This window comes from Pleurodeles waltl, chromosome 11 (assembly GCF_031143425.1).
Source record: "Pleurodeles waltl isolate 20211129_DDA chromosome 11, aPleWal1.hap1.20221129, whole genome shotgun sequence".
Classification (NCBI taxonomy): domain Eukaryota; kingdom Metazoa; phylum Chordata; class Amphibia; order Caudata; family Salamandridae; genus Pleurodeles; species Pleurodeles waltl.
Genome location: NC_090450.1, coordinates 583,682,053 through 583,709,622, shown reverse-complemented (window position 1 = coordinate 583,709,622; position 27,570 = coordinate 583,682,053). Strand labels below are relative to the sequence as shown.

The 27,570-nt window shown below is 41.7% G+C and overlaps 1 protein-coding gene across 5 annotated transcripts in view; it reads left to right on the top strand.

Moving 5' to 3' along the window:
• The window catches only part of ANK1 (ankyrin 1), an 869,955-nt gene that overhangs the window by 78,995 nt on the left and 763,390 nt on the right, over nucleotides 1-27,570 (top strand). For all 5 annotated transcript variants that reach the window (XM_069214086.1, XM_069214083.1, XM_069214082.1 and 2 more), the window contains one exon: nucleotides 2,189-2,290. In XM_069214086.1, coding sequence (XP_069070187.1) covers nucleotides 2,189-2,290 — 102 coding nt within the window. The remainder of the gene's footprint in view (nucleotides 1-2,188; nucleotides 2,291-27,570) is intronic.

Sequence of the window (27,570 nt, the reverse complement as noted above, 5' to 3'; positions counted from 1 at the left end):
GCTCCAACGATAATACTGGGCAGTTGAGTTTTTTTTCCCGCCACCGTAGAAGGTTTGATGTGATGACGACTCCCATTATTAATAAAAAGAAAGGTAAAAAAAAAGACTGCGGCACAACGTTGATAAGATGCTCAATTTGCCTGATGGTGGACATATGTTATTGCGGAATTTACAGGCTCCATAGTGGTGCAGTCTTGTCCTAGAGTGAGGCTAGTGTTAATGCCGTGACAAGTGGTGTGACAGTGGTAGGGATGAAATTAGTTCCCGACCTTGTTCAGCAATAGTGTTAAATACGAACACATCTGAGGAGCCTATGCCACCATTACCTTAAAGTTTATTAAACCACTCCTGGAACAAGGGGCGTGAAGGATTTGCGACCCCTTCCAATCTCATGCTGAGATCTAATTGGCTGCCAACACTTCTGTTGGCAGCCATGTTGGGACTCGGCTGGGCCCTGTGGGATGGGGTCCCAGGGACCCCTGATCGGCCTCAGGAGGGGAGCCACACGGCCGCCCTTTCCAAACAGAAAAATAAATATTTAGGCCGGCTACCGGGGATGGGGGAGGGAGTCCCTCAGGCCAAGATTGCCCTGGGGAGGAGGGGCCACGTGGCCCCAGTCCCCCAAAAAAATACATTTTGTAAGGCTGGGCCCTTGGCAATGGGGTCCCCGGGCCCAAGATTGTCCCTAAGGAGAGGGGTCCCCTCCCCCCCCAAAAAAATAATTAGGCCGGGCCCCAGGAGATGGGGTCCCCGGGGCCGAGATAGGCTTGATTTAAAGGATTTAAAAGGGTGATCTGTGGACCAAAAGCTACCTTTTTGCCAAATTTGGTGTCATTCCGTCCAGTGTTTCGTGCTGCAGGTGCATCTAAAGAGTCTAAGGGAATTAACATGGGAAAAACATTTTTTGACCTCCTTTTTTCTTGGCCCCAGATTGACGGATCATCGTGAAACTTTCCATGCACAACAAGATCTTTGGGCACCCTTTTTTGAAAATGTTGTGACGATTCATCAAACTGAGCGAAAGATATAGGCAATTCAAAATACGCTTTTTCTATGGAAACTAGGTCTTAACTATAATGAACTACTGGCAACAGCCACTAGGTAATATACATATCTATATTCCACCTAGTCCTCCTGTCCCTCCCAGAAAGTTCACCGACACCCCCTTGTTCACACAATAATGTGGATACAACCAACCCATGGTGTTTGTGACCTTCCTGGAAGTAACAGGAGGACTTGTAGAATATTAAAGAAGTTGGTGGTTAGATTTGGTGCACGACAGTGGGCCGAACCAAACACGCAGTATATGTAAATATAAATATATATATATATATATATATATATATAAATAAATATATAATATATATATATATATATATTCACTTTAAAAAAAAACAAAGGTTACAGGCACATTATAGTTAGGCTCACATTTTAAACATACCAAACCATAGAAATTCACTAGTTATAGTTAGAGTCACCTCAAGTTACTATAACTTGTGCCCTAGGGTAACTATAATTCGAGCCTCCGCCATGCAGAGTCTTGTCGGCCAAACATTTACTGCAAATATTACATTGATACTATCAATGATGTTTTCAAAAAAGTCATGAGCATGAGGCGTGTGTGTGTGTGTATATATATATTTATATATATAAATTAAGAGTATCAGAGATACGGCCTAGAGCTGTTACTTCCAGCAACACTAATACTCAGTGGTGTCAGTCAATATATGAATGTATTCTTTCCCATCAGTTATTAAATACTGCAGAGATAACTGATTTCAGGCAGCCTGCAATCGTCACATTATAAAGAAACATTTCTTCACTATGCGATGGCTGCAGGAATTGCCGTATCAACATGGAGTTTAAAGAATTAAATAGTGATTATTCATAACTTTAACCAAAGAGTTGTAAGAGTTTTGCTTAGCAATGCACATGCACATCACCTTTCTGTTGCTTCTTTTGCTGTGCTAAGTATTGTACGTTGGGATAATGGGGAAGGACGCAGTCCAATATTTCTCAATCGATAGTTACAAGTGAATGAAGAGTCCAGCGTAGGCAATCTATAACAGTTGTTTTATCAAGCCTTTTCTGAAAGGTATGCAGTTAAGCTATGCTCATATTACTGACTTGTGCTGTGTTAGCCCTTGTGCATACACACTGACTCTTGGTGTATCCTTTTTCTACTTAGGCTGATGCGGCGACCAGCTTTTTGCGAGCTGCGAGGGCTGGCAACTTGGACAAAGCTTTGGATAACCTGAGCAATGGAGTAGACATCAACGCCTGCAACCAGGTGAGTGACGGAGGCCTCTGCCAGGCGAGTGAGGGCAGTCTGTCACTAGAAAAGAGAGGACAGTCTCTGACGAGGTGGGGGAGGGGAGTCTATCACCAGGTGAGTTCGGTGGGGGAGACGTCTCTGGCCAGGAAAGTGAGAGCTGTCTGTCACCAGCAAAGTGAATACCTTCTGTCAAGAAGTCTGTCAGCAGGTGACTGAGGGAAGTCTCTGGCTAAGTTAGTAAGAGAGGTGAGGCACAGCGGTGGGGGCAAACTCTGATAAGGTTGAATGGGTGATGTGTGTCACCAGCTGAATGCAGGCAGTCTTGATATCTAGTGAGTGGAGCAGTATTGTACTGTATTGTAATAGTATTTATATAGCGCTTACTACCCCTGACGAGGCATTGAATCGCTTTTTGGCGAGTAGCACGCTACTCTGGAACCCAAAAGGAATTAGTGATGGATTAGTATAGGGAAATATGAGTACAGTTTTAGTATTATTAGGAGTTAATTTGAGCCGCGGATATGTGTGTTTGTTAGTTTTATTGCTTGGATTAATGGAGGGGTAGAGGAGGAAAGAATCCAGAAGTGTCAATTGGGAGTTTAAAGTAATAGGATGAGGCTTGGGATGAGTAAAGGAGGGATGGAGGAGGGAAGAGTCTGTGGAAAGGGTTAGGGAGATCATAGTAGCAGGAGGGGTTTTGGGTGAGTCAAAGGTGAGATAAATGAGGGAGAATTTAGTACGGTTGTTTGGGAGATCATGGTAGTAAACTGAGGTTTGGATGAGTTAGATGTGGAAGAGGAGGGAAGAGCTTAGGCAGGGTTATTTAGGAGATGAAAGTAGTAGAATGGGTTTGGGATGAGTCAGAGTGGGATGGAGGATAGATTGATAGAGACATGACATATCGTGATGGATAGATAAAGTAAAGCTTACAGGAGAGTGCACATATAATATTTTATTTATAATTATATATATATATATACACGTTTGACCATTATTTTTATTTAATTTATGTATTCATTATTATTATTATTTTTTGTTGAATTTATTTATTTATAGATTTTATTTTATTTTTCTCTACTATAGTAGGACTAGAGTAGTAAATAGATATGTAGATACATAGTAAGGGAATATATGTTCAAGGAATATAATAATGAGTATAATATGAGAAGAAAAGTAGTATTGTATAAACACAGACTTTCAAGATTTGTAATATTTGAAGTTCATTAATAAGTGTACTTTTCTAACATTTATTTATCTTTACTAAATTTTTGAATAGCCAAATGCGTATGATAATAAAACATTTGATCAGTGTGATATAAAATGAGAGCAGAGATTCATAAGTATCTAATGTAATAACTTATCTAGGACCTATGCAATGACCTATGAACATGTTAAGCATAGAATAGCATATATATATATATATATATATATATATATATATATATATATATATATATATATATATATATAAACACACATACATACACACACAAATACACACACACACACATATATATATATACATATATATGTATATATATATATATATATATGCATACATATACATATTCAAACCGTTAGTAAAAATACATTAGTTAAACAGGTTTAAAGAGTATGTGTGTAATTTATTGTTATGACATAGTAGCAATACATATTTCCTAAAGACCTATACATATCTAGAATATACACATAATCAGATAAGAAATATTTATCAACACAGGCATATGCAGTCCATAGCTATTTGAATATGGTGGTTATGAAGGAAAGAGCCAACTCTTAATTAGTCTTGTGAAGACAAGATAGTTATCTGTGGATCTTATATTTAGGGGTAATGAATTCCAAAGTTTGGCTGCTTGAACAGAGAAGGCTGTACCATCTATAGTCTTTTTCTTGTATGGTGGTGTTCTAAGGCGGGGTGCCTAGAGAGCAGTCCTGTTCCATGTATAGCTTTGTGGGTGATACAAAGCAGCTTGAAGGTGCATCTTCTGGCAACGGGTAACCAGTGTAGTGCTCTCAAGGCAGGGGAGATGTGGGCTTGTGGCTTTACATGTAATAGCAGCCTGGCAGCGGAGTTCTGAATGAGATGATCCATGGTAGAGGCCATTGACATAATCCAGTTTGGATGGTACAAGCGAGATAGTAGCCTGCACCTTGTGTGGAAATTCGAGGTGGGGGAAGATGCGTTGTAGAGTCTTCAAGGTGATGAAGCTTGTTCGTGCTAATTTGTCCACTTGGGCATTCATTGTTAACTTGGAGTCCATGGTAATTCCAAGGTTTTTATCTTCCTTGGATAATTGAGGAGGTGGTCCGAGATCGTCCGGCCAAGCGCACAGTAAGTCATCATTTTTCCAGTCACCACATATGAGTATTTCTGTTTTGGAGGCATTTAGTTTGAGAAGGCTCCAAGTCATCCCCTGATCAACGGCTCTGAGGGAACTGAAGATTTGTGAGTTTTCAACGTTTTTGGGGCATTCTAATTAAAGTAGTATTTGTGTGTCATCTGCATAGTTGTAGTATGTGAGTTGAAAATCATTGATCAGTTCTGGTAATGATATCATGTAGATGTTGAAAAGCAAAGGTGAGATGATTGATCCTTGGGGACCCCTGCTTTTGTGAGGTAGGGTTTGGATGAGAAGGGGGAGAATAGATGATATTAGTTATTTTTGAAGGTAGGATGTAATCCAGTCGAGAGCAGTCTCTTCTATGCCGGCTTTGTGGAGTCTTTGAATTAGGGAGCCATGGTCAACCGTATCAAAGGCAGCCGAGAGGTCCAAGACAAGTAGTTCAGCAACTCCATTGTAGTCGACTGCGTTCTTAAGATCATCCCAGATTGCTACGAGTGCCAATTCAGTGCCTCTTCCTGGGTGGAATCCAGTTTGGTAGTCTGAAAGTATGGAATTGTCTTCAATGAATTGTGACCTCTGGGTGAATGCTGCTCTTTCTATCAGTTTGCCCTGGAAAGGTCCATTTGTGATTGGTCTGTAGTTGTTGGGGTCCTTCGGGTGTAGTTTTTTTTTTTTAATAACGGTTGTATGTATGCTTTTTTCAGGTCTACAGGAACAGTTCCTGTAGTTTAGGAGTTGTGAATGATTCTTCTTACAGTTGTGGCAGAAGAAGTAGATAAAAGAATGTTCTTGAAGATGTGTGGTGGGGAAGAGTCAGAAGGGCAACCGGAAGGTCTGCTTGCTTTGACCAAATCCATAAATTCACCTTGTGATATTTGTTTGAAGTACTGTAGAGGCTGGGTTGGTTTATTCTCAGAGGGTATTTTAGGAAAAGGATTGGTGCTGATAGTTTTCTTCTGTTTTAAAAAGGAATCCAATGTGTCTCCCTTGGTTGTGCAACGAGTTGCAGGTTGTTTGAGTAGGGGGATGACTTCCTTCCATGCATTTAGGTTTTTGAAATTCATTGAGAATTTTATAAACTTCTTTGGTTGCAGATTTAGCATTTGGAATTCTGTCTGAGTAGTACCCTTATTAGCTTTTTTGATTGATGATTTGTATATTCCGTTAAGTTTGTGTTGTTGCAGTTTGTCTTGACTGTTGTTTGTTTTGAGCCAGGTCCGCTGCAACTTTCTGATTTGTTGATTTATCTTTTTAATTTCTGTGTTTCTCCAAGGTGTTGGTTTTCTTTTGTCCTGTTTAGTTTTTGTGAGTGGTATTAGGATATCAAAAGCTTCCTGTAGCCACGCATAAAGTTTTGGAACAGAATTAATTGTATCTAGATCTGTGTTGGCTGTTAGTTGTGTTTCTAAGTCATCTAAATTGAGTTTGCTCCAAGGTCGATAGGTGCATGTATGTAAGTAGTTCTGGGGTGTGTTGATTTGTGATATTTTATGTCGGAAAATTATCAAATGGTGGTCTGACCATTTGATGGACGTGATGCTATGCACGGTAACTAGTTCAGGCTTAGCAAAAATGACATCTAGGATGTGTCCAGCGATGTGTGTGGGATTGCATACAATCTGATGTAGGTCCAGTGCGACTAAGACAGTGGTGATAGCTTTTGGATGGGGCATATTGGGTTTGTCAAACCAAATGTTTAGGTCCCAAGGAATGCATAGGTTTGAGTATAATGTAATACGGTTTGAGACTATCTAGAAAAGCATCTGGGAATGTTGAGTTGTTAGGTGGAGGTCTGTAAAGGAGGAGAAAGTTACAGGAGGAAGTTGGAGTAAGGTGGCATCCGGTGAGGAGGGGTTCACAACCTTGTATGAAATGTTGTCTGTTTTACTGAGATTTATTACCTGTTTGAATATAATAGCTAATCCACCTCCTCCCTTGCCTATACTGTTTTGTGTGATGGATGATAATCCGTAGGAAGGGCAGGCGTGTTGCTAGTTGTGATAATTGTGAGAGAGTCACAATAGTCTTGTTTTTCAATACAGTGTTCCTCTTCCAGCAGGCTTAGGAGGCATTTTATTGGGTCTGTGTGTGTGGGTGGTGGATGTGGAGGCTTAGAGAGGCATGAAGAGTGTACTTTATTTTGCAGGCTAGCCTTATTATGCAATAGACAAGGTGATGTGAAGTTGATAAGAGTGGCATGTTGTTAATTTTGTTTGCATCTGTTTAGTGTGGAAGGACTATGGGTTAGGGGTGGTGGAGGAGAATGTGGATCATTATGTAAGACTCTAAATTGTGCCATGAATGAGAGGCGGGTGAATGAATGTTGCTGTGTTGGGGTGCTTGTGGTAGATGTTTGTGAAGAGTGAGAATGTAGGGGTAAAGATTGGTCAGGATTTGTATTCTCTGTGTAGTCATGAGGGTGGGAGTGGGTGTGACGATAAGTATAATGAAAGTTTGTGTTGATTTGATGTGCTGACATGTGTGGTCTGTATTGTTTTTGTGGAATAGTGATAGGGGATATTGATGTGGTTTTCTATGAGGGATTTGTATGTGAGTTAGTGCTAGTAAGTAGAATTAGAGTATTACAAAGGGTGTTGATGTGTTTTGGAAATTAGTGTATTAGGTGTGTAAGACGGGATGGATGTGTGTCAGGGGAGTTTGTGTTAGTTGTTATGACTGGAAGAGGTAACACGTGTGGTGAAGTGGAGTGTGAGGATTGTATTGTGTGTAATGAAGAGAGGGGAAGGGTGTTTGTAGATGGTGTGTTGGAAGGCTGGGTTTATGTATTGTCATGATGAAAGGGGGTCTGTGTGGAGAAAATAGGGGATAGTGCTGCTGATTTGTATGAACATGGAATGTGTATCTGGATGGCTGAAAGTAATGTATAATGTGGTTTTGTGTTGTTTGGGCGATAGCAGGTTGTGTTAGTGGGAGTGGACAGAGTAGTGTTTGCTGTGAGGATGAAGGTGTTTTACTGTTGTAGTTGTGGTGGATATGTGTATAGGTGTTGTAGATGGGGTTTTGTGTTGGATGATGAGACATTGCAAACTGTATGTGGTCAGATTGTGATGCAGGAGTTGGATGTCTTTGCAGATAATGTTTGCATGTTGATGGATGTGTAGGGAGTAAGTTCCTTTCTGATAAACAGAAAATTGACACCCGGTGAGATACAGCAGTCTCTAATCGGGTGACTAAGAGCAGCCTGTGGTCAGATGAATGAGATTAGTCTGTGCCCAAGATGAATTTCAGCTCTCTTTCTATAAAACAGACAGGCATAGTAATGTCCGGATAAGAGGGCCCTTTGCTTCTTCTGAGCCCAGCCAAGCCAATGCGTATGCTTGCTGTAAAATTAGCCTAGAATGTGTGTTTCCATGCTTATCTATCTTTCAGTCAAAGAATTAGATCACTGTCTTCCTTGCAGGCGTCTACTGTAAGATTTGTAGAGGACTCCATTGATAGTCCTTTCATTAAATACAATCTTCTCTGTGACCACCAGAATATGGTATTAGTCAAGGAGAAATCGAGGACATTGGGTAGGTCCCTGGCAAGCCTCATATGCATAACAGACTGTGTTCCCATGAGTTTTACTGGGAGCTCCAGAAAGTGGATGGTAGTAGGTTTGAGACCCATAGATGTGATCGCAGTAAACAAAATCGACATAAAAAAAACAACTTTACATAGTTATAATGTTAAATAATATGGTAAAACAATATTGAGATTATGATGATCAGTATAAAGAATATATACATACATTATTTTAATTTCAAATAAGTTAATGTATTATTAATAAAATTAATATATGTAAATCAAAGTAAGTGACTTAAAACCATATAAAGATGAATCTGTTACCCTTTACTTTCTTTAAAAAAAATACATATCAATTTAAAACATGTTTAAATAATTTAAACAGTTAATATTAAATTATGAATTACTATATATTTATTAAACACATAATCTGCAGTTGAAAACATATAGGCCCTAATTACAACCCTGGCGGTCCAAGACCGCCAGGGCTGTTGTGACGGAAGCACTGGTTCTAATCCACCAGGGCAGCGCTGCCCAGGGGATTACGAGTCCAACCAACCGCCAGCCTTTTCCTTGCAGTTTGAACCCCCAGGAAAAGGCTGGCGGTACGGGGAGTCGCGGGGCCCCTGGGGGCCCCTGCACTGCCCATGCCACTGGCATGGTCAGTGCAGGGGCCCCATGACAGGGCCCCATGCAGGTTTTCACTGTCTGCTATGCAGACAGTGAAAAGCGCGACGGGTGCAACTGCACCCGTCGCACGGCCGCAACACCGCCGGCTCCATTTGGAGCCGGCTCCTGTGTTGCGGCCGAGATCCCCGCTGGGCCGGTGGGCAGAAACCAGGTTTCCGCCCGCCGGCCCAGCGGGGATCTCAAAATGACCGCGGCGGGAGTGCGGCCGCATTGCCGCCCGCCAAGGTCATAATGAGGGCCATAATATTGTAATTTATATTAAAAAAAAAAAAAATCATATAACCAAATAATCATTACTCCTCTAAAACTTTTAACATATTCAAAATTTCTTCAACTATTATAAACAATATTTAACAATATATAATAAAAACAAAATATTTTAAAATACCCAAAAGTGTGGTAAATAATAAAAAAAATAAAAACATAGTTTAAAAAGAATATTATTTTAAAATAAATATGCTCAAATTGTCTTACAAACGACAAGGATAAAGTAATGTATAGTAACTTAACTCCAATCCCTAATTAGAAAAAACACACTTTTCTAACTGAAACTCGATGAAATTGGTGAAAATGCATACATTGGGAGGTTAGAATTTACTATTCTAACTTCAAGCACTGTGAGAATTAGATTTACTATTTTCACTTTAGTCTAACAAACATTGGGTAAGTCATACATTGGAGGACAGATTTAATATTCTAGCTCCAATCTAACAAGCATTAGTGAAAGTGCATCCATGTAGAAGGTCAGATTTAATATTCTAACTGCTATATAACAAACATTGGGAAAAGCAGGTACATTAATTGGAAGGTGGTACATTTACTATTCTAAGTCCAGACTAACAAAAACTGAGGAAAGTGCATATATTGAGGGAAGTGTAGATTTAATATTCCAATTCCAGTCTAACAAGCTTTGGGAATAATGTATACGTTAGGGGGAGTGGTCAAGTTTATTACACCAAATACAGCCTAACAAGCATTAGAGAAAGCCCCTGCATTGAGACAGTAAGATTTACTATTATATCTCCGGCCCAACACCTATTGGAGAAAATGTATAAATGGAGGCGGCTGGGGAGGTTTACTATTCAAAAACCAGTGTAATAAACAGTGAGGAAAGTGCAAACTTTAGCGTGGAGGGGAGTTGCTATTCTAACTCAAGTCCAACATATGTTTGGGAAATTGTAGATATTGCGTCAGATGGTGTATCAGTTTTCTATTCAAACTCTATCTAAAAACACTGGGAAAAATACATACAATAGGGGAAAGAAGACCAGTCAGATTTAATAATCTAACACCAATCAGACAAACATTGGGGAAGGTACTGACAGGGGGGTCAGATTTCTCCAGTCTAACCTAACACTGGGAAAGCGCACACATTTTAGGGGTCACACTTGCTATTCTAACTCCAATCTGCTAAAAGATTGGGGAAAATGTATATATTGGGGTGGGGAAGGGGTAGTTAGATTTAAGATTCCAACGCCAGTCTAACAAACATTAAAGGTGAAAGATAAAAGGACAAACATGGGAAGGGTCTGATTTACCTACTCCTATATAAAACATATTGGGGAAATCTGCTAAGACAGTGGTTTTTAACCTGTGGTCCGAGGACCCCTGAGGGTCTGTGAGGCCTACTCAGGAAGTCCACAACTGTTTTAGAAAATTAAATAAGATTACATTTAAAAAATTAAAATGAATAAGGTATATACTAATGAAGAAGCAAAATTGAAAATGTAAATACTTTTTCTTATTTGATTGTGATTCTATATTGATTTTAAATTGCACAAACTCTTTCAATATTTGAGTTTTTACTTGGTGTATGCTTGCTTTTCTATTTGTGTGTACTGCTTTGAGGTTTAAATCATAAAAATTGCTTAGGCTGAGCAACTTCCATTAATAACACAGTGGAGGTCCTCAGATTCCAGTAATGTTTCAGTGGGTGATCCACAGAACTCACAAGGTTAAGAATGCTGCACTGCGAACACTGGTTAAGAACACTGGGACATTATACATGATGTATGTTTAGAATCCAAGTAAACACCAGAAAAGGTGGTGAACATAGTTGTTTACTCTTCAGTGGTAGAGTGCTCTAATACCCTTTGGCCACATATCAAAAGCACCCTAATAAGAAGAAGAATAACAATTGGAGAAAGCACTTTCATTGGGGAGTGGCAGAGTTTGTTTTCTATAAATTTGTTAGCACAATATTTTACTTTAATAAATAAATAACAATTACAATAAATAATATTGGTCAAACTCCCCTACAACATAACAATTAAAAGAAAAGTGATATATGTTATGATGAAAAAATAATTAAAGTTTTACTTAAAAAATGGTAAACTTATCTTTGAAATTTTCATCCATTACAATTTTGTATTCACATTATTTTGACCATAATGTTTTGGTCAAATGATATTTCGAGTCAGTATGTAGTGGGAACACCGTAGATGGGCGCTAGGGTGCCTCAAACCCCCAAAATTGTCAGAGATTTTCAAACAGGACACCTGCCATACACATGGCTTCAGGCAGCCCTGGGTGCCAAACCAACAATACAAACAAAAAGATGCACTGTTGTATTGCCATTCCACCATCCGCACATCTAACCACATACAGTGGCGGAACATGCTTAGCGGAGATATGCTAGTTATGCAGTTCTTGGCCGTATGCTTGTTGGTTTGCTACCACCGAACAAGGTGAACTATAGATTTCACCCATACCAAAACACGTGATTTGATCCACTTTCATTAGAGTCAAAATGCATCTTAAATGGTGACCTTATGGGATGATGGATTGCTCACTCATACCGCTTTCTGTCAGCACCCAGTGTTGGACATAAATTAGATCTGGGTAATGGCCCCATACTATAATAAATAGTAGCACCACACTAAACAAAACTGGCTCTCATCTGTACTTCGTGACATATCTTCTTGATGGTCTTTGAGGGGAGCAGGAACAAATATTTATTGTTCCTGTTGCATAGTTTGTGGATATTAAATGTAATTAATCATAATATTATCACCAGTGTTGCTACCCACCTCCCCTAAAAGTGATGTTGCTGAGACAGTGATTACTGTCCTGGGCCTAGCCTCAGTGTACCATGCACCACGGCTTGCTGACTGTGACGTAACAGAGCAGGATGTGTGCTGCAGAAACTAGCCCATAGGAAAAAAAGTTTCCCACAAATTGACTTGTCAGGGCAGCTCCTCTGGCAGTACCAACTGATCAGCAAGCTAGTCTGACAGTGTCAGTGCCACAATTTGTTCCTCCAGAAGACATAGCTGGGTACGGGCAATCAACTTCACAAAGGCCTCCACTAAAACCTCTCTCCAACCATCCCCAGGTAAAAACAATAAGATACAATTTCTGAACTTGTTGTGGAGCAATGTATTATGGGCATGTAGAGTATAAGACTTGAAATGTAATATGGAAAATATTTTACACGCTGTGTAATAGGAGCTATTTATTACACAATACAATATGTGCACACTGAACTGGTATACTGTAAGACTGTGCACGTTTTGTGCTGTTAGTTCTATTGCTCACATATTATACTGGATTGAAGATACTGCATTCCTAGTACTGTATACTATTAGGCAAATTGTATACCACATACAGTTTCCAGTTTTTAAAGTATGTACCATGCTGCTCATGTTCTTAAATTGTTGTGTACGAATCATCACATAGAAAGCTACGTAAATATATTTTGTGTTCTATATTGTACATTGTTAATTATATGTTATGTTCTGCATTTATTATGTTGTACATAATACACTCCAAATACATTTACAGGAAAAACATAAATAGGGCTCACTCCCCATTTTTCCATTGGCAATTCCCTCCAGGTCCTGCCCGAAGGGATCCTTGCAGGCAAAACATTGCAGTGAGGGTAATAGAGTGTGCAAAAATATTTTGCATGTTATTCCCATTAATATCTCCCCAAAAATCAGGCCCATAAAACGAACCAGTAAGATGCACAAGCTTTATATGCATTTGAGTGTTTTTTATCATATTATTGTCAAACTGCTCGGAATTAGGCCTTATGTGTCACATACCTCACCTATTTGTGAGTACCATACTGCTCATATGGTGTGCAAGATATTCTGCACATATTATGCTCTGTATAATTTACTGCTCCTGTTATCATTTCTGTATTATACAAAATAAAATGATGCATGGAATGCTTGAATTAATCTCAGCCGCTGGTAATAATTTGTGGTGCAGCCCAATCCATCGCTATTTTACACACCATGCCACTATGAGCCCTAACTAGAGTGAAACTGGTCCTGGGCTGCATGAGTTCCAGTTCAGGGAGGACCTGGCAGTTCAGCCTAGAGTGTTTCCTCTGGAGCAGGGTCAAGACCAATTTGCATACGGCTTCATATGGCTGGCTCCAAACAGAGGTGGCATGGTGTGCGAACTAATGATTGGCTGGAGTGCAGCCGCCTCGAGTAATTACCAGTAGCTTAGATTAATTAAAGCATTCCATCCATCACTTTTTTGTTACTTTAATGTGTTCCCCTAAGTGGGAATGGTATGCCCAGATGTGGGGCCTCTGTACACTGTGTCACTAGAACCGAGCTATACCTGTCTGATGAGCCTTAAGTTGGGCAAAAAAGGATCCTGCTTGTTCCCTGTTACAGGGAAGACTTGGCTTTGCAGTTCAGGCTGGCCTGTTCACATTGGAGCAGGGTCAAGACTAATTTGCATATGGCTTGGTCCAAACTGAGGTAGCATAAGGCAGGGTCCAAACTGAGGTGGAAAATTAATGATGGACCGGGATGCAGTCCCGAGTAATTACCAGTGGCTGAGATTAATTCAAACATTCTACCCATCATTTTTTTTGTACAATATACATTTTAATGTTGCATATGGACTGCATGTACTACACTGCACATTACATTGTATGTATTATAGTATGCATAACATACTGTGTGCAAAATGCCATAAGTGTTATATTGTGTGTAATATTCGACACATAGCGTACTGTATGCATTATACATTACATTTTGTAATGTTTCTAGTAGATTGGATGTACCATAATGTAGTTATGTGCTCCCTACAAAACAACAATGATATTGAATTGTAAGGAATACACATGGCATACGTACTGTGTCTATTATATGGATAAATTACACACTGCCTACGTTATAAGGATATTGTAAGTCACTGAGGAATTCCATGACCATATAGAAGAATGAGGCCAAAGGCCTAGCTCCTTTATAAGGTTATGGAAGTCCAAGATGACTTGCAATATCCTTATCATATACAACAGAGGGTACATTTTTTTTTATAATACATGGTCACACTATCATATTTCTCACAAACCAATTAAATCCTTGATACGTAGCGCTGTCATCTTAAAGAGAAAGCATGTTTGCAAACATGAAGTATAAAGATAGAATCCCTATTGCAAAGTTAAACACATCAAAAAAACTGTTAGATTTTTGTTGCAAAAAGATTATAAAATAACTGTAGTGTCAGAACTCAGTTGTAGTAAGTTATTACATCTAAGCAGCCATGTCATTTTTTAAAAATAGGTGTCTGGGTGTGTCCCAAGTCACCTGTTATAAAGAAATTAGCGTTTTTTATTCAGGAATAGCAGAATCCCACGTATCATATCGGACGTATTACACTGTAATATAGTTTAATACACTGCACATATTCTCTTTAATACACTGAACATATTATATTGTATTGTACTGTATTCTGCACATAATATTCTATGTGTAAAATGATCACATACTGTACTGTGTGAAAGTGGCTGCACATATAATGTTGTGCAATATGCAATACACATATTGTGCTGTATGTGCTTTATTCAGTGACCCAAACATTGATTGTCTGAAACATAAGTGCATGTTTTTCACATATTAATGCATCTGATTAAACTGATGAAGCAAACTTTAACTATGTGATTTGTTACCAATTTCTAATGAGCCACTTCCCCTTATAATATTTTCTCTCTCTTATAAGAATTATGTGCAAATCAGTTTTCACCACCTGTCAAAATATCGAAGAAATTAGTCACTGTAGTATTATCCTTCTTGTATCACACAGTGTACATAATCAACTGATATACAGAAATGTACGGGGAATTTTATTAAGGAATTGTGTTGCCCTTGCGTGACACAATTGGTTGCAAGGCAACACAAGTACTTAACTAGGATTTACTAAGCCACACAAAGCCACTTTCTGTGGCTTTGCATGGTTTAGAAAAATACAGTGCAGTACTCAGACCTGCCCTGTGTTACTTTGCTTCGGGTGGGCATTACATGGGAGGAGCATGGGCATTCCAATTCATCCACCCATGTATTTTGACACAAACCCAGATTTACAACACTTGTAAACCTGGGTTTGTACTACAATGGTGGGCCTACCTGACAGAGTTGTAATGAGGAGAAATAACGTTATTTCTCTTTGGTAATTCCTCTTTTCACGTGTGCTGCATACTAGAGCACACATAGAATGAGGTACAGGCCTCTAAGGATTGTTTTGTGCAGAAGGTATCCCTCATTGCTCAAAAACAATTCTTCACGTAACTCAGACACCCTTGCATTCTGGGGCAAGCGGGCCTGTGTTGGCGCAAGACTGCACACAGTGTGCCAGCACAAGGAGAGAGCAGAAATGCTCAATATCTTTGTAAATATAGATCGTTTCTGCCTTCCCCTTTCATGCAGTGCAGTGCAGCAAGTTACCTTGCTGTATTGTGTGACAGAATGATAAACCTGCCCCATAATGTATAACAATCTGCAGATATACATTGCGAGTAGCTCAGCACTTATTGTAACCTGTTCCTATACACCATGTAATATATTGTGCAACAAACCACATACTGAAGAACATAATGCAACACAATATATTACTTATGAGTCGGTTTACCACGCAGTGAATTATATATTGCACATTGTGGTGCTCTTACAGTGTATATCCTTGTGTCCAGAGAGGATCTGTGAGGGCCGGATCAATGCCAGATTTTAGGGAAACAGACACACAATACATTTACATATAATTACTCTAAAAGTTACATAGTCAGTGGTACTTGTGTAAATCTGGCATGGCTTTATCCCTCTTTTTACAACACCAGACATCCCTTCTGTATATGATTAAAATATACTATAGTCTGTTCGTAAAGCGTTGCTTGTGTTTATCTTAATGAGCCAGACTTGTTGTCTCTACATTGTGAGTGTATATTTCTGTTTATGTCTGATTGTGTGATACCTTTAAGACTGCTATATTTTGTGTTGTAGAGGGAGAGCAAGATATTTTGGATCTGTGATGATAAATAGCCTATCACATTTTCTGTTCTGGCACATCTCTGGTGCGCTAGATAATCCCAATTCCCAGAAAGGCCTATATTGACCCACAAAGACATACTTCAAAGCAGCAGAGCCGAAGCAAGCTATGAAAGCCACCTGTGAAAGACGAGTGTATAATTTGAACTCTTGTTTCTTTGTGGTTAGGTGGCATTTCAAGGTCACCATCCAGGTGAATATCAGACTTGTGGGAAAGGTCCAACCTTATATGTCCTGTATGGATGGAGGGGGGATATATATGGTTGGACCTGCCCCACAGGTCCTGTATTCTACCAGCTTCTGAGACCTTCAGCTGTCTTCTGTTCTTCTTCTTCATCATCATCATCATCATCATCATCACCATCACCATCGTCATCATCATCACCATCATTATCGTCATCATCAGCAACAACAGTGCGACTAGTGACCTCTCCGACTGTTCCCATTTTTGGTACCTTCTCTGATGACTCTCCCACCCCTACTTCATATCATCTATCTTTTGACGTTTCTTAAGGAGCCCCAGATCTGTCTCTAACTAGATACCAGCGTGTCTACATTGTTGGGAGAAGCAGGTGCTGTGTTTAGTAAAAATAGAACAGGCATTATTGTTAATAGGGCTTTTCATTACTGACTTAGGCAAATCGGGCAAGCAATGACAGTAATAGATCTTCTAGGTGTGGGTAGTTTCACAGATAATTGTTTACCCTTAGACTCCAATTTCAGGTTTCCGTGGATGTGTTTTTAAGGGAAATTTGAGAAACTGAATAACTGTAGACCAGAAAAAGGGCTGAAATTGATTGTCTTGTTGTGTTCTTTTTTTAATAATTTAGCTGTCTGGAGCTAGGTATGGGAAATCTAGGCATTTGGTATCTCTGAGTCTGTTGTTCTGCGAGGCAATGAGTTGGAGCATAATATGTGTATCTGATAGTTCCATCGGTGATGAGCACACTGAAGCTCAGGTTTGTTTTTTAGGAAGCAGCAGTCATTCATATCCTCCAATCGTGTGAGAAAGTGCTATGCCCCGGATTCACTGTCCCATGGGTCTGATTTTGCGAAACATTAGAGTGTGTTTAAACACTTAAAAAACAGTAAACTGGTTTATATTGTCATTGTGCATGAAGTAGTGTGGACAGTGTGTACACATTGCAAAGTTAAAATAGCATATCATTTCGTATTGATAAAGTCCACACAATCTCACAACAAAATAACAGTTGGGTCAACAGGTCAGATCAGTATATCAGCTCCACTGTTCTTCTCAGTGCCAGATCAGATTGGGCGTTCTGTCCTACCTCTTAGTCAATCAAGGGTAAATGGAGGCCACAGTGTTCTCCCCATTGCTCCCAGATCTTGTGATGCTTCCTTGAATACCACCTCCTGTTACAGACTAATTTCCGTGCCTGCAGCCATGCACCAGTCCATGTCTAACTCCTTGAATTTATATTGGGAGTGCCTTTAACCCTCCAGCGCAAGACTGTAATATGTCATACAACCACCACGTTTCATGTAGTTTTGTGGAATGGTATTACTGCAGACATCCAACAGAAAGAGTTTTGCATTTCTTTCCCATTGAGATTTTTGTTCACTGTGCTAGATAACGTTTGATTCAATTCTAGAAGGATTGCGGGTGAGGACAAAGCCATCAGGTATGGATGAAGGTTCCCACTTTACTGCTTTCACTAAGACAGACATCAGAATCAGTACTAGTCAATATACCTGCCCTGGTTGTTTTATAGTAAAGTCTATGCAAAATCTTCATTTCGACCAAAATGAATCCTGTTCTGATGGATAACTCTCTTAGGCCTTGAAGAGGTTCCTCTTAGTCAAAACCTTCATTTCACCCAGGTCAATAATCAATATTTCCCTGAGCATGCCTGTTTGCTTTCTAGCGGGGAGTCATCTAAAAGTAGGACGTCACTGGAGACGTGAGTGGACAGGGCATGCTTAAGTTGCAAGCGTCAAATTATTTTGGTGTCTAATAATTTGTATTATTTTTTGGAGTTCAAAAGGTACCATTTTAGTTTGGTATTAGTCATCCCCCAGCTTACTGACACCTGAGATCCTTTTAATTGAACTCCTCCAATTGTCTGATCTCCCTATGGTCTAAGACCAGTTCAGTCACGTTTGCAAAACTCCATGCTTTCACCACTGACGCAGAAAGTTCACATAGTTTTGAGTTTCCCATATTACTATAGAGGGCCAACAGGTAGGCAGTGGTCTCATTGTATGTCTATCTGTCCTGATGAGGGGTCTTCCTGAGGCAGAAAGACTTAGGGCTTCATTACGAGTGTGGCGGTCTATAGACCGCCACAGTCACAGTGGCTGTCTGGACTGCCACCAATGCAGCGGTCCGACCTCCACATTACAACCCTGACAGCTGGACCATCAGGGAACTACCAGCTCCACTAGGATCTTGGATCCCGACGGTCTGGATGTTGCGGAGGTCCTAATGTGCCAGGGCAGCACTGCAAGCAGCACTTCCCTTGGGATTACGACCTTGTTCTCTGCCAGCACTTTCATGGCGGTAACACTGCCATGAAAAAAAGCTGGCAGAGAACAAGTGCAAGGGGCCACGGGGGGGGGCCTGCACTGCCCATGCACTTAGCATGGGCAGTGCAGGGGTTCCCCCTACCCAGCACCCTTGCAATTTTCACTTGGCTGTGCAGACAGTGAACATTGCTAGAGTGCTGGTGCACCCTGCTGGTGATGGCATTGCTGCTGGCTCGATTATGAACCAGAGACTATGCTGTAGCCTGTTTCCCGCTAGGCCAGCAGAAACCCATAAGAGCTCCAGCGGGGAGGTCACTGCGTAGCCTGCAGCCACCCATCAGAGTTTGACGAATGGAGTTTTCCATCCAACAAACTCATAATGGGGCCCTTAATTGTTTGTAACCACTATATGTGCAGTCCAAACATACTTGCAGTGCTATGTCACCATCCTGCCCTTCTCAACTTAGCATCTGGTCAGAGACCTGCAGCGCAGCCCCAAACCAGAGTAACAGCATTAGCATCTAGATGCTATGAAACATTTCTCTGGAGCCCAGGGAGTTGTGTTTTATAGAAGATTGAAAAACCTTGGAGTGACATCATCTTGCAGAGTTTTTCGTAGTGTCATGTGTTCTCTCTAAACCTGTCAAGTGCTTTATGCAAGTTATGATTAAAATTCGTATTTTTATCTGCAGTGATGAAAATAATAAGCTTTTCGAGTCTAGAGTCACTGGACTTGGGGACCAGACTGTGGACAGAGTGCAAATGTACTCCAATTAATCACAAAACTATAATATTTCCCAAACATCCTAGAGATATGTAACAATGCATTTATAGTAGTTTCGGTTTTTGAAATGTGTGTTTTTACCAATTTTTATTTGTATGTTCGTAATACAACCAAACAGTGTAAACAATCCACATTGTGAAGTTGCAAGCAGGAGATACGCAGCCCACATTATGCGATATAAGGATACAGCTGATGATTGAAAAATGAATCACATAAGCATATGGTCCCAGCGAGAGAAAAGCAGACAATGTTAATGGTAATTCTGAATCAAAACTAGGTGGAATAGTCAAATGCTATTACTACTGGCAATACAGGGAAGGTGGAAGGTGACATGTGTTTGGCTGTGGTTCTGGAGGGCTGCCGAAAGGGAAGAAGGTTAGTGTGAGGGGCCATACAACTTCAGGGTGAGGGGATCAGGAATTCAAGGTAGGGGTCCACTAGGCATGTATACATCCTGGATATACTCCCCCTTCCTCCAAGGGGGAGAACAGTTCCAAAAAAACACCATCCGACACATGGATCATAGTGGTAGTAGGTCATCCTGGGGGTACTCATAGTGTCACTGGCTTTGGGGTGGTGCCACAGGCCTCTAGCTCTCCTCTGTGTAGGGGTTTACCATCAGCCCACCTAAAAACCATGCTTAAGATGAAGTGGTTGCCTGTTTGGCGATGAGTAAGGTGAGGTCTAAGAAACTTGCAATTGCCTTATTTGTTTTAGGTCGTTTGTACACCCCCAACAAGCATACCTCCCAACTGTGTAAATACATCAACCAGTGACAGTCATCAATAAGAAAACAAGTTACTTACCTGTAACTACAGTTATCCAGTATTGGTATCTTTCATAAATTCACATGCTTGAATCATCCCCGTCGTCGAAGTGGGAGTCCCACGGTACATAAAATAGCAATAATTAACACATCTTTTTTTTTCTCCATAGGCTATAATGGAGACAGCAATTGCTCCCATAGCCTATCCATGTCCTTTTATGAAAGGACCCAAACCTGCCTGCTGTCCCATCAGGCACCAGCACCCTCTAGAAACTTCTCCAGAGAAGCTCCCCTCCTCAGATGTTCCAGCACGAGAGTGAAAAATTATAACCTGAGAGGAAATGCGAGCATCAAAGGGGAGGAGGGTGGGTCGCATGTGAATTTATGAAAGATACCAATACTGGATAACTGTAGTTACAGGTAAGTAACTTGTTTTCTTATCCAGTATTGGATCTTTCATAAATTCACATGCTTGAATCTGAATAGACAGCAGTATGGTTGATAAACATTGTATCCAACGTGGATGGAGGGTGCGAGCATGAAGACCCTCTATCTCCAATATAAATAGTTAACTCATACATTTCTCATCGTGAGCTTCGAAGGAACATAGATACCTTTAAGTACATGTACACATATACTGAAATTCATGTTGTAAATGCCGATATATATATATATATATATATATATATATATATATATATATATATATATATATATATATATATATATTTATATATATATATATATATATATGAAAGAAAAGATGTCCTGATCTGCGTGTTACGGCGCACTTAATTCTCCTGTGAACAAGGTCTGGTGAGACCGAAACGCATCAGGGGATTCCTGTTTGTTTGTTTATGATCTCACTAATGTATTAAAAGTTAAGGTATTTTTGGCACAACGACAGAGTGCGGTTTTCTCTTGCTAAAACAGAAAGAGAATCTTGTTTTTTGAATATATATATATATATATATACATACATACATACATACACATTACATATTCATATGGAAGCGTAATAGAAATCATGGTTATCTGCAGTCTAGAACTAAGGAAAGGTCTCCCCTTAATGAAAGAGATGGCGTAGAACAGCTTGTCCTACTAGAGAGTCGGTTCTTTGTGATGACTCCAAACAATAGTGCTGCGTAAAGGAGTGCGTAGTTTTCCATGTCGCAGCCTGGCATATTTTATCAAGGGCAATACCTTGAAACAAAGCAGCCGATGTGGAGACTGCTCTCGTGGAGTGGGCTCTCGGGCGCCTAGTCAGCGGTCTTCCTGCCTTGGTGTGACAGAACTGGATTGTTGAGGAAATCCATCGGGCTATAGTGGCCTTGGTTACTCCTGTTCCCTGTCGTCCAAGAGAGTAAGATACTAGGAGTTGGTCTGATTTTCTGATTTGTTTGGTACTTTGAAGATAGAATTTTAGGCATCGTTTGATGTCCAAAGAGTGTAGAGTTTTCTCTGCGATCGTAGTAGGGTTTGGAAAAAAAGTTCGTAGAATAACAGGTTCATTGAGGTGGAACGAAGATGGAACCTTGGGAATGTATTTGGGATTGGTTCTGAGCATAACGAAGTCTTCAGAGAAAACTAAAAAGGGTTCTTTAGTAGTGAACACCTGTATATCACTGACTCTCCTGGTAGAGGTGAGAGCGAGCAAGGTTGCCACTTTCCAAGTGATGTACTTGAGCTCCGCCCTATGAATCGGCTCAAAAGGAGCTTTCATGAGCTGGGAAAGGACAATATTAAGATGCCACTCTGGTGGAGGTAACCGCACCGGGTGGAAAGTGCGGAAAAGCCCTTTCATAAACTGTTTGATGACTCTGGATGAGCCGATAGATGGTATCTCAGCCAATCGCCTGTATGAGGCTATAGCTGCTAGGTGAATCTTGACTGATGCATGGGAAAGACCAGCTTTGGAGAGAGAGAGCAGGTAAGAAAGAATTTGCTCAGGGTTAATTTGAAATGGGTGAAAATTGTTCTGAGAGCACCAAACACAAAATCTCTTCCACTTGAGTTTGTACGTCTTGTTCGTGCTCTCTGCTCGTGCCTTAGATAATATATGTCTACATTCTTGATCGATGTTCAAATCGTGAAACTCTCTGTACTCAGGAGCCAAGCATGCAATTGTAGTGAAGTTGGGTCGGGATGTAGGATGAGACCCTGATTCTTCATTAGAAGATTGTGGTTGCAAGGAAGGCGGACTGGATTGGCCACGGACCGGAGTAGGAGCTCCGTGTACCAGTACTGTCAGGGCCATTTGGGGGCTATAAGAATGATCCTGCAGCATTTGGTCTTCATTTTCCTGAGGAGCCTGGGAATCAGTGGGATGGGGGGAAAAGCGTATGCAAAGATCCCGGACCATCTCATCAAAAGAGCATTTCCCCACGACCCCGGGAGTGGGTATCGACTGGCGTAAAACTGGCATTTGGCGTTCAGATTGGTGGCAAACAAGTCTAGGATCGGCCGACCCCATAGTTGGAAGATGCCCTAGAGTATGTTCTGGTTGAGTTCCCACTCGTGGCAGTTGTCGTCCTTCCTGCTGAGAGAGTCCGCTAGAGCCTTGTTGACCCCAGCCAGGTGCTCCGCCCTGAGGCAGACGTTGTTCAGTGTGAGCCAGTTCCAAAGAGACTGAGCTTCTCTTGAGAGGGAGAGGGATCTTGTTCCTCCCTGCTTGTTGATGTAAAACATACTTGTTGTGTTGTCCGTTCTGACTAACACTGATGATCCTGCGATGCGTGGCAGAAAAGCCTTGAGCGTGAGATGAATCGCCTTCAGCTCTAACAGGTTTATGTGCATCTCTTTTTGGAGCTTGGGCCATCTGCCTTGAATGCGCATGTCCTGTAAGTGGCCTCCCCATCCTTCCAAGGAGGCGTCCGTGGTGATGACAAAGTCTGTTATTGGTGCTAGAAAAGTAAGCCCTTGGGAGAGGTGGTTGGTGTGAGACCACCATTTTAACGCCTGCCGAATTTTTGGTGTGATAGTTATTAAGTCATCGAAGGACCCTTGCGACTGGGTCCATTGAAGTTGCAGTTCTTCTTGCAGCGGCCTCATTTTGAGTCTTGCTAGCCGTACTAGGACTATGGCTGAGGAAATCATGCCCAGGAGCAACTTGAACAGTCGTACTGAAACGCAGTCTTTTGTGGAGATTCTGACAGCTAAGTGGGTCAGCTTCTGCTGCCTTGCTAGAGTGAGATATGCCTTGTTTTGGATAGTGTCTAATTCTGCTCCCAGGAAAACTCTCCTGCATGAGGGAAGCACGACTGACTTCTGTAGGTTCACTGTTAGACCTAAACTGTGGAATAGTTTTAGACAGGCGTTTGTCGCTTTGGAAGCTAGTAGAGATGACAGAGCTTTTATGAGCCAGTCGTCCAGGTATGGGAACACCTGGAAACCCTTGCTTCTGAGGAAGCCTGCGACCGGGGCAAGGCATTTCGTGAAGATTCTTGGAGCTGATCTGAGACCAAATGGTAGGACTTTGAACTGATAAGGGGCACCGGCTACTGTAAAGCGGAGATATTTGCAATGTTTTCGGTGTATTGGTATGTGGAAGTAGGTGTCCTGGAGATCTAGAGTTGTCATTAAATCTCCAGGATTGAGGAGGTGCAGGATATCTGACAGTGTGATCATCCGGAAAGATTGCTTCCGAAGGAACTTGTTGAGTTTCCTGAGGTCTAGTATAGGACGCCACTCCCCTGACTTCTTCCTTATGAGGAAAAACCGGGAGTAGAATCCGAGACCCCGTTGTTGTACAGGAACTGCCTTTATAGCTCCTTTGGCATGAAGGCTGAATACCTCCCCTTGAAGCAGACGAAGATGGAGAGATGCAGTGGCTTTTGTGTGAATTCCAGGGTGTGACCTCTTGTCACTATATCCAGCACCCATCTGTCTGATGTTATTTTCTTCCACTCTTGGATGAAGTAGGAAATATTTGCTCCTATTTGCTGATGTTGCTGGCATTGGGGGAGCATAGCCGGTGCCTGTAGAAGATCATTGTTTTCTGGGTTGATCTCTGGATTGTGAACCCTGTCTTCGTTTACCTCCTTGTCTGGTATAGGAAGCAGTCGATGATTGCCTGTACTGTTGGTGGTAGGAAGGCCTATACTGGGATTGCTGGTATTGCCTGTGGAAGGAACCTCGAAATGAGGTGAAACCTCTTCCTCTAGCACCCCGAAAGGGCTGTTTCCGATACTGCAGGGTACCCAGTGACTTGGCAGTGTCCGTATCAGTCTTGATGGCTTGGAGCGCGTCATCTACATGTTTGCCAAATAGAGATTCGCCATCGTAGGGCATGTCTAGGATCCGGGACTGCACTTCTGGCCTGAAAGATGTGGCTTTGAGCCAACCTTGCTGGCGTAAGACCGCGGCACCTGCTAGTTGTCGAAAACCCGTAGAGGCTATGTCAAGAGCGCAGTCGATAATTTCTTCCGACGTACGCTCACCCTCTTGGAGGATCTTCCGTGCCTCTGCTTGCTTACTTTCAGGGATGAGGTCCAAGAAAGGTTGCATGTCGGACCACATTTGGCGGTCATATTGACCTAGAATTGCCAAAGAATTTGCTGCTCTGACAGTGATTGCTGACATGGAGGAAAATCTTTTGCCTATATTGTCCAATCTCCGTCCTTCTTTGTCTGGAGGAGTAGAGATAGGTGTCGATGGGTTTTTGGAGCGCCTTTGAGCAGCCTGTGAGATCACTGAGTCAGGCTTTGGATGGCCATTAAGGCATGCCGGAGAATCTTGGGTTGCCTTGTAATTCTTGTCCAGTTTTTGCGGAACTGGAGGAACTGTAGTCGGGTTTCGCATAATCTTTGTACCTTCACTCCATATGAAATCAATAATCGGAATGGACCGTACAGACTTCAGTGATTGCTCCTTAAAATCATGTAGGAAACATTCCGACTGGGAGACAGATGTTGGAAGGTGGAAGCGTACCGCGGCTCTGTCCATAAGATTATGGAAACCACCTATGTCCTCGGGTGGAGAATCAGAGGGGCGAGGAGGTGGTGGAGAAGGAGTGGGGGCTAAGTAATCATCCCATTCCTCAGTAGGATGTTGCGGAGTAGAACTTTCTCCTTCCTCTTCTTCCTCTTCCCCTGAAGTGGAACCTTCATCTCTAGGGGGTGCAGCTAACACCGAGTGGGATATCAATCTTGGAATAGCTGGAGGAGGAGGGACATTGATTGGTGTCACCGGAGAAACTGGCACTGGTGGCTGATCTTCTGCTGCCAGTGGGAACCTTCTCCTATAATCCTGTAGCATAAATTGTAAATCCTGGATTAAGGAGGAAGGCATCTATATAGAGTCTCTATGCTGAGGCTCTCTTGGTTGGTAATATTGTTCCTGATGAGAGTAGTATGGTTGGTATTGGTCATACTCATCATCCTTAGCTTCATCTTGGTACTTGACGTGGCGCTGTGAGGGGCTGTGTGCATCTTTGAATGGACCTTCATCAGATTCCTCCCAGTCAAAAAGATGACTGGGTACTAAAGTCGACACTTTGTTTGGAGATGTGTCTATAGGATAAATGTCCGGTGTGGGCAGAGATGTGATCCTGACCATGGCTCGGAGATCTGGAAACCTGGAAGAGGCAGGAGTTGCCTCTATCTGTCTAATAGGCACCAGTGCTGTCGATGGCGTGAAAGTTGATGGAGCCGTGGACGGTACAGATTTTTCCATCGACGGTGGTCTCGACGACGGTGGTCTGGTCGTCGACGGTAGTGTCGTCGACGGTAGTGTCTTCGTCAACGATGACTTCTTTGACGTGTCTCCGTCGACGGTGAAACAGCCGATGACATTGGTGTCGCTGACGTTATAGTCGACGGGGCAGTCGTCGACGACGTTATAAACGACGATGTTTTTGTCGCCGATGGTGTACCCGTCGACAGAGGCTTGAGTGAGGGGATAGGAGCCCTTACCGTCGATGTTAAAGTAGTCGACGCTGACGACGGTCTCGTCGACGATGTAGTGGAGACGGTAGTTGTTGGTACCGTTGTCGTCGTCACGGTCGTCGACGGTGGTGTCGTCGTCGATCTGATCTTTAGAGTCACTTTTCCAGAAGTAGAAGGCTCTGAAGGAGGAGAAAGACGGTATGACTCCTTCTTCTGAAGAGGAGAGGAAGGCTCAGAGGAGACTGAAGTCTGTAAGCCCTTCCCATGATGTGATTTCTGCCTCTTCCTAGATTTTTCTGTGTGGCCCACGTCCTCAGATTTGGACCTTTTGTGTGGCCTCTCTGACCCACTCTCCTCATCTGAAGTACAGAATTTTGCCTGTAACCATGTCAGGAGCCTGCCCTCACGGTCTCTGAGGGTCTTTGTGGAGAAGGTGTGACATATCTTGCAGTCCTTAACCTGGTGTTGTGGGTAGAGACAATACAAGCAGTATTTATGTGGGTCATCCACATGGAGCCTTTTCTTTCCACAGGTCTTGCGGAAAAGGCCTTTTGTAGAAGAATCTGACATATTTTCAACTCTTTTTGAGAGAAAATGTTCTGAAGTAGAAGAAAAACTGAGCAGAGCTCAGGGAGACTCCCTTCACACGACGTGCGGTAGAAAATCTGAGGAAGGGAGCTTCTCTGGAGAAGGTTCTAGAGGGTGCTGGTGCCTGATTGGACAGCAGGCAGGTTTGGGTCCTTTCATAAAAGGACATGGATAGGCTATGGGAGCAATTGCTGTCTCCATTATAGCCTATGGCAAAAAAAAAATATTTGTTAATTATTGCTATTTTATGTACCATGGGACTCCCACTTCGATGACGGGGATGATTCAAGCATGTGAATTTATGAAAGATCCAATACTGGATAAGTCTAGGATCTCAGATCAGTAGGAAACCAGATTGGGGCAGGCTCATAATATGTGCTGGAGATTTGCAGGGTCTTTGGTGCAACAAATACAGGTGGCATTGGCTTGAGGAAAATACATCTTCATCTTTACAAGGGGTGAGGTAGGTCCTGTGTCAGACATTAAAATAGATGTATTTTAATTTGGCATTTCACGAAGTGTGCCAGGGTGACAGAGCACTTTGTCCCATTCCCTATTGTGAAATGCCTAGCTATCTCACTCTCCCATGCCTCTTGCAGGCAATGTAAAGATGTTTGGGTGTACTCCAGGAAAGGTTTATATAACCATCTGATTGTTTTCCTACTTTTACCCTTTATGAACAGGGTCTCTATCAACAAGTGTGCCATGGGTTCTAAGGTCCTAATTTACCACTTGAACTAGACAGCCTTAATTACTACCTGATATGCCAGGAATTGTCTTTTATGAATATCTAATTGCTCTCTTAGCACATTAAAGGTAAGGAGCTATCAGTCCTGGAATATGCCCTCCAATTACAGAATGCCTGCTTCTTTCTAGTATTTTAAGTCTGAGTGAACCTAAGTGTTTGGGTAAACCAAGAAGTGGAATTGTGAGAGTATA